Here is an 8,832-nt window from a genome sequence, read left to right as displayed (position 1 = left end):
GATACAAAGTTGAAGTTTGGTATATCGGATGTTTTCAAAATGACCTTCAAAATGGCGTATAAATTATTCAAATACAAGGGTATTAGTCAATTATGTATGGCAACGCGCCCACACCCTTGCGCGTCGTGACTATTATGTACTCGTCTGGCAGACCCTTGCAACCGTCAGAATGGGCTGGCTTTTTACATATGCTTTCAGAACAGTTAAAAGAAGACACCCTCAAAATTTGAGCCTTGTGAGAGCAAGTTATAAAAATTTTTTTTTTTACATTTTCACAAATTGAAGGGATGATGACGCAACCGCGGAATGGCTGCCAGAATGGTACTTTCTTAATGGGCCGATAATAAAATATCATTAAAAAAATTTCTGGCTTTGTGAAAACAGGTTAGTCAAATAGTTCACTGGCTCTTCTACTATAATGGGAAGACCGATAGCCACGGAGTTTGTTGCAATACCGACAGCAAGATCAAATTGCACGTTACTAGGCATGGATTTTCTTAGAGAAGCAGGTTTAGTGTGCTCAATCTAAATGACGTGGCAATTCAATGACAACACGGCAACGTACGAATTTGTGAGTGACCAAGAAATAAAGGAAGCCATAGAGAGAATTTTTAGCGGCATTTTGAATGTTCGCGCGTTACGTTTGCGTAACGAAGAATAACTCTATGGTCGTCTAGTTCTCCCACTTTTGAGCGCGGAAATTGTTACACTTAGCTTGTAAATGCTTAGGATTAATTCCTTTTTAAAGCTGCCGTCGAAGGATAAACATCTCATTGCAAATATAACTATAATATACTGACGAGTAAATAGATTATTGATAAGTATACGTGCGTAATAATTATATATGTGTATTACTTTCAGTTGGAAACATTAAGGTAAATAATCGCATAATTAATGTTTCTAACATTTCAGAAGTGTGAATGAGCTACCCCACATGGTGATAAGTTTCGTGTTGTGTTAATATTATTTTGTTTCAATATATTAACGAGATTCGGTTTTAGAAAAGTGACGCGGTGTCGAATAACGTGTGTTACCAGGTTAGGTTAAGGGGGCTGTTTTAAATCGTATGTCGATTTAGAAACAGTACGTACACCTTGTTCGTGAGAAGCGATTGCTGGAACTTTTTGTAGTTTTGTTTTTTTGTAGACTCCTAGTAGGAAAAATGGAGGGAAACGCAGACTCATTTGAGAAGTTCCAAAGCAAGTTGAATGCGGACAATACGAGCATAATAGGGACACGCGACGAGTTGTTGTATGACATGATGAGGGCGTTACTAAGACAGAAGGGTAAGCAAACGAGACCGGTATATCACTTGATGACGGATTTGTCGAAATCTTTGGGGCATTTTGACGGCAGAACAGAAAAGGCAGATGAAGGCAAAGGCTGCAAAAGATTGATAGTTTAAAGTCACGGCATGAATGGTCGGATAATATTGCGTTGAACAATGCAATATGCCATTTGGTAGGTGCCGGACGTGATTGGTACGACACGGAGAGGGATGAAATAAAGTCGTGGGACAACTTTAAAGAAGGTTTCAAGTATGCATTCACACATGTAGTGGATGGAGATACATGAAAGTGGGAACGCATAAAGAAACGAGTCCAACTGAAGTCGGAAGAGGCCATTGTATACTATCATTCTAAGAGAAAACTGTGCCCGGATTTGAACCTTAGTTTCCGGGAGACTAAACATGAAATAGTTCTCGGACTACGAAATAAGCATTAGTGTTACTTAGAGGCAGGTGAAAGTCACAGCAATGCCAGACATCTAAGTGCAAGCATACTAAAGTATGAGAAGTTAGTAGCAGACAGGAAAGCAAGTGAAAGTAGTAGGACGCAAACTAGAGAGCGCCCAGAGCCACTACGAAAACCAACCACGGTAGGAGAATAGCACAGTTTTAAGAAAGAAGAAGTACTCTGGGGAGAAGGAATTGAAGTGTTACAGATGTTAAGAGAAGGGACATCGTGCTCGTGCCTATTTGTCCGCTAGCCAATGGCCGCTGACGTAGTACTACGTCATTGTTTGTCCGCTATCCAATAGCCGCCGACGCAGTAATACGTCACTCGTATTCTAATTGCTGTAGCCGGTGACGTAGTAGTACGTTCTTTTACTGAGTAACAGTGCTTGTGCGGTCATCAAAGAGTCAATTTTGAAGTTTTTAATTAATTATATATTGAAATATTGACTATTGAACGTGATTTATAATGGAACAACAGGGTGTTGAGTATAATAATATCTGCAATGATAATAGTGAAGTATATGCAGATATATTATCTGGGAATGAAAATAATATAAGTGAAAGTGATGAGTCAGACATTATTATTAGTAGAAAAGTTTTACCTATTGAAAGTAATTCGGAGAAGAGCGATTCCGATGACGAATTTAACAATGTTACATTTACACTATGGTCCGAAAGTGATATTGATATGGACATAAATGAGTTTTTAGGTAATGATGGTATTAAAGTTTTTCCGAAGGATTCGGAAATTATAGGAGATACAGTAGATTTGTTTATTGGCAATGATTTTTTTGAATTACTTGTAAAGGAGACGAACAGGTACCACTTGCAAAATGTGAATAAATATAAATCTACAAAGAAGATAAAACAATGGGAAGAAGATACCACAATAGACGAAATGAAGAAATTTCTTGCTTTAAATATTTTAATGGGACAGGTGAATAGAGCAACTTGAACGATTATTGGTCTACGAGTTCACTTATAGAGACACCAGTTTTCGGGAAAGTTATGCCTCGAAATAGATTTAGGCAAATTTTACAATCATTACATTTTTGTAATAATGATATAATATTAGAAATTACAGATAGACAAGTCAAAATCAAATCTATAATAAAATATTAATTAAATAAATTTAATACAATTTATAAACCAAAGCAAAATCTTTCATTGGATGAGGCAATGATACCCCATAGAGGTCGTTTGAGTTTCCGGGTGTACAACCCCGGCAAAAAATCGAAGTACGGGATGCTTGTCAGGTTGTTGTGTGAATCTGAAAGTGCTTATATCACAAATTTTAAATTGTATAACGAAAATGGGCAGAAATTACAAAACCTTGTAGAAGATGTTCTAGAGAACTATGCGAATATTTGGCACCACGTTTATATGGACAATTATTATAGCAGTGTGGAACTGGCGGCAAATTTACTAGAGAAAAAAATTAGGGTATGTGGTACTATAAGAGAGAATCGTGGGTTGCCAACGATTTGTAATATACTTTTAATACTTAATACATTTTTAATACTTATATACTTGCTATGAAATGTTTGTGACATATAATTTTATCGATTTTTTATTTAATGATAACTATATACAATATAATAACATTGCAAAAAATCAAAAAAGGTAATAAATTAAAATTAAAATACTTTTTATTGCCGACGTAAATATATGAAAAATATTGAAATCTTAAGTTTTTCATTCATTAAAATATATTAGTCAGAAGCTTATACGCCGAATGAAAATAATCAATAACAATAATTATTGTTTTATTCGTCGCGTTGGATTTTTTATTATGACTAATGAATACACTTATATACATAAATAAATTTTGGATTTAATAAATATTTCCATACTTATATACCAGAATTTGTCGAGATGCGCGTAACGACGATCCTTATGCTTGCTCGTCGCTCTTGCAAAGCTACTTTATATGGGTGTTCGTGTACCGGCAGCGCGCGTACTAGCTTAAGTTTTTCCAACTTTTCACCCAAAGTTCCGCTTAAATTTAAATGAATTTTTGAATAATAGAAGAAAAATGTACAGGCTTTTGAATGATGCTAATATAAAAGTAGTCCAAAGAGGCACTGGTAGAAAATGGAAAATGAAAAATCATTTTCACCTTTTCACGCACTAACAAATAATTTTTTCACATTATTTGTTATGAACAACATAGACGACATCAGTATAAATAAAATGGCGTTAACAGTTTTTCGATATCTCTCATATTTCCGACAAAAAGTGAGTTTAAAAAAGGGGCCACTTTCACATGTTTTCACTGATATCTCGGCCAAATGATGAGCTACGGATTTGAAATTTGGTATTTCGAATTTTTAACTTCCCGTAGGGCAAGTTATAGTAATCGCAAAAAAATCGAAAATGAAAATTTTTATATATCTTTACGTTTCAGAGGTTTCTGAACATTTTGGCATACCTAAGAAAAAATGGATGTATGTGTGTGTGTGTGTGTATGTGTATGTATGTATGTATGTATGTGTGTGTATGTATGTGCGGATACAAATTTTCGTCGACGATTTCGGGAACACGGGTCAACCGATTTGAATAATTCAAAAAACATTCGATTCGTATTGATAAGGAGACGTGCTGATTAGTTTTTGGCGAAGGCAGGTCTAGCCGTTCCAAAGATACGGGGCAAAAAGTGCCGAAAACGGTAGCTCAGTTTTTGAGAGAACGGAGCGTCCGATTTGAATAATTCAAAAAACATTTCACTTGTATTGACAAGATGAAGAATCGATAAAATTTTCATGAAGTTAGGTCTAGCGGATTCGGAGATATGGAGGAAAAAGTAAAAAAATGAGCCATTTGGCGGTCAAAAATGATCATTAGACATATGCTCATAAAATTATCAGATATTTTATAGAGATTTTAACAATAAGTATACAATTTGTTAACATTCCTATGGGTTCCGTACCAATGCTTATGCTTTAGACAGCGACGCGGCGCTTACGCGCTTTATATTTTGTCCCTATGCAGTTAAAGCAGTACGATTGATTGCTTTGAAAAGAAAGTTCAGATCTTCCACAATATGTCAAAATAAAAAAAAAAATTTTTTTCAAAAAAAAAAAAAATTAAAAAAAAAAATTTTTTTCAAAAAAAAGTAATTTTTTGTCCAATTTATAGTTTCTCAAAAATCTTATTTTTTCAAAGTAATTTTTTTTTTCAAAAATGTTAATCGTTTTTAAAAAAATAATAATTTTTGGTACGGGAAGTTCCAGCAATTTGCCTTAAGGCACGACGCCTTAATTGCCTTAAGACAGAATTCCACTTACAGCTAGTCTCCAAAATACCTATAAAATGACATCAAAATAATTTAAATACCAGGGTGGGGCCAATTCTGTATGGAAACACGCCCGGACCTTAAATGCTTTAAAATCTTTTGTTGGAGATTGTTATCACAAATTATCGCAGCAAATCGGAACAATGCAAGGGGAGATAATAAAATTACAAGGATTAGTGACTAATATGGGAACTTACCCCATTGTCATCACATCTGATTAAGAACACGGTCTAGTTATACGATTCAAACATTTGGAAGACTTTCAATCATTTAATGAAAAACAAAAAGTATGAGTCTTTAAACAAATACGTGGTGAGTAAAAAAAATGACATTATCTCACGGAAAACGTTCTTTCAGATCCATAAATTTTTTAGCTGTTAGACAAGGAAGCAGCAATGCATATTTCTGTTAAAAAAGTGTTAGAAAGATTTCTTATAAAAAAGTTTTGAAACATTTCACAGCATCTAGGTCTACATCAAATAAATAAATTAATACTGAAAGACACTGAATTTGCGAAGTGTTTAAACGGTATGTATTATTCACACAGTACACACGTATGATTTTATTATTTATGGTTATACGTTTTGTTACAGGTATAATGACAACTGAATCAATTAAAAATCCGCGGTTGAACCCAATTAAAGAGCAAACATTTAATCAAGCCCTCGAAAAGGTTATAAACTATTTTCGTGATTTGGAGAATGGGAGGGATGGATCTTAGGCGTAACAATAAAAATGAAAAAGTCCAAGAAGATCAAAGTTAATAAAATATTACCTAATTACCTAAGTACCTTGAAGCAAAATAAAGCTTGCATTTTTTTAAATCAAATAATTAAATGAAATAGTGATTTTTTTCAATTAAAATGGAATTAAAATCGCGCAACTTTTTGAGCTGTTGTATTAGTAATATAACTTCAATAAACAAGCGCAATTGCTTTATTATTCACACCCTCATTGACCTAGCGTAAGGTCGAACAATCTATACGAAACTAGCCGAAGTTCATCGCGGACGCTCGAAATTGAGTTATAAAGGCATATTCTTATCTATTGCACATTGCACGTTGTGTTTTTTGCACATTGACTATCGTAATATACCGCAGGATTACGTTGCCTAGAGAAATATACTTTTTACAGGCTTAGATGTTATGCTTTCACAATTTATTAACTTCCCGAAGGAGAAGTTTATGTTTTCATCAAAAAATCCGAATCGCTAATTTTATGTTTTCTCGACGTTTCAAGCCATTCTGAATCGAATGAGATCAAATTTGGAAAAAGTATGTGTGTGTGTGTGTGTGAACAGATTTTTTGCCGTAAATCGACGTTTTCTCCAAAACGGCTGGACCGATTTCAAAAATTTAAAAGCCATTTGATGTATCTCGATGAGGACTATCGTCTCTCAGTTTTGTGCGGCGATCGGCCGTGCCGTTTCTTTGTAAATTGCAGAAAAGTGAAAAATTTTTCGTCCACGTTTTAGCCCGCAATTCTGAATCGATTCTGAAAATTCAAAAACCATTCGATAGATATTGGTTGGGAATCGTGCTGATTAGTTTTTGGTAAAGATCGGCCGGGCCGTTTTCTTGTAATAACGTTTTTTAAAAAAAAAATTTCGACGATTTTTATGATTTTTTTTTGACGGTAGATACCATAGTTTTCTAGGTCATACTAAAATATTACGGCCCTACGACAACTCGTTTAGCTTTAAAAATTCGTCAAAGTTTGCAAAAATTGGTATAGTTTTTTTGACATTTGTCCAAATTAGACTTTTGATCGACGTTTTCTCAAAAGCGCCTGAACCGATTTCAGAAATTTAAAAGCCATTTGATGTATTTCGGTGAGGACTATCGTTTGTCAGTTTTGTGCGACGATCTGCCAAGCCGTTTCTTTGTAATTTAAAAAAAAGTGTTAAACTTTTGGTCCACATTTAAGCTCATCCTACCGAACCGATTTTAAAAAATCAAAAACTGTTCGAAAGATATTAGTTGGGAATGATACTGATCAGTTTTAGGTGAAAATCTACCGAGCCGTTTTCCTGTAATTGACTGTTGAAAAAAAAAATTTAAGCCGATTTTTATGGAATTTTTTTTAGCGATATATACCATGGTCTTATAGAACTTACTGAAATATTACGGCCTTACGACAAATCGTTTGATTTTAAAAATTCATCAAAGTTTGAGAAAATGAGTAGCTCTTTTGACATTTGTCAAAATTAAAATTAGACTATTTACTTGGTATAATGATAGAGTACTTGGTCTTGAACATAATAAACCATTAAAGTCCTGAAAACTGGTTCAATTATAAAAATTATTGATTTTTGAAAATTTGCGTTTAGAAAATACTCCGAGTCAAAGTGTTCGTTCGTTTTCAATTATGTGTAATAAATCCACTCGGAATACTTTTAATGACTCATAAATTAATTTATTTTTTATTGATTAAGTCGATTATTTAAATATATCGGGAAGTTCATGTAACTTGCCTCAAGGCTAAATACCAAACCAACTAGTTTTCATTATTTTTTTATATTTATCAATTTCACATGATTTGCTAAAATTGCGATTTTATAATTTCGTGTATTTTGTCAAACTTATTTATCTTTTTATACCAACAACAAATTAATCATGAATCAACGAAGTTCAGTTTGGTGGTATCGAAAAAACATCGGTTGATATCGCTGAATGCAATTTTTGCAAGAAACAACTGAAGTGCTGTGGAGGAAGTACTAGCTCAATTCGAAAACATTTTAAGATTATTCATAGTATTTTCGATAACGAGAAAAACTCTTCCGAAACTTCAACTTCTAGAAAGCGTCAAAGGTAAATAATTTATCAGGTTTTAATATTTAATCAATATTCACTTACTAATAATTTTTATTTAATTGAATCTTTTTGGGGCAATCAAGTGCACAATCAAGCATAAAAGTTTTATAAAATATAATTTGGAACACAATAAAATTAATATCAGTACGTAATTAACATGTAGTGATATGAAAAACAATATTTTTGCTTAACATATATTCAGACACAGTGCCAATTACAACGACTTTTTGCATAGATTTTTTGTAATATGTGTTAGTTTTCAATCCTTGACAGAAATAATACATTTTTCACAAATGGTTTTGAAACTCATAGTTGGTATGACTATAATTCTACCAAATATTGCAGAAGTTGCATTAGTTATCCAACACTAACATATTTTTGAATCAGTCTTGTGCCAGACATCGTAGAGTGCACATCGTTCAATAACAAGTGTATTTACAATCCGAGTTATGCAATCGAGGGCCCACGGTCAGGCCTTAAATATCAAAAAGTGGCACACACCTTCGGTTACTTCCGAAAAATTATACCTACTTGGAAGGTAAAAGGCATGTAGCTACTGTGCCAGTAAAATTGAGTCGTCCTGAGGAGGATGACCACAAGGCTTATCTCGATCAACATTTTTGTGTCTCCACAATAAGAGATCATTGGAGACACTTGCATCCATTCTCGGGCCAGAACAAGCGTGCTTTTTGTCGCAGGAGCATAAATCCCGGGTGCCAATAGGTTTGACAGCGGCAAATAAGCAAGCCCCGCTCTTGATACATGTTGATTACAGAATTTCATTGCCTGATCATGATTGGGTCGTTGGTTCGAGGCATAAATTGGGCCAGCGTATATGCTGGGTGCATCATAAAAAAATGATATGGGCCGTCCTAAAGCAGTCTCATATTCAGGGCCAACATACACAGCAATCAGAAGTGGAAAACACTCCTCTTCGACAGCTTCCACTCATGCTGTAGACTTGGAATTATGCGAGATGAACAAGG

General features: G+C 34.1%; 1 protein-coding gene across 1 annotated transcript; it reads left to right on the top strand.

Moving 5' to 3' along the window:
• The first annotated feature begins 2,204 nt into the window (after window positions 1-2,204).
• On the top strand, window positions 2,205-2,693 carry LOC113369446. Its single transcript, XM_026610185.1, has one exon. It carries the CDS (start codon window positions 2,205-2,207, stop codon window positions 2,691-2,693), a length of 489 nt encoding a protein of 162 aa, XP_026465970.1.
• Window positions 2,694-8,832: the final 6,139 nt, after the last annotated feature.

Source organism: Ctenocephalides felis, unplaced genomic scaffold (genome assembly GCF_003426905.1).
Source record: "Ctenocephalides felis isolate EL2017-DRISC unplaced genomic scaffold, ASM342690v1 CF-g0.4_SCAFFOLD_00786, whole genome shotgun sequence".
NCBI classification, from domain to species: Eukaryota; Metazoa; Arthropoda; class Insecta; order Siphonaptera; family Pulicidae; genus Ctenocephalides; species Ctenocephalides felis.
Note: the sequence above shows the minus strand (reverse complement) of the source record. Positions and strands in the feature narration are given on the sequence as shown.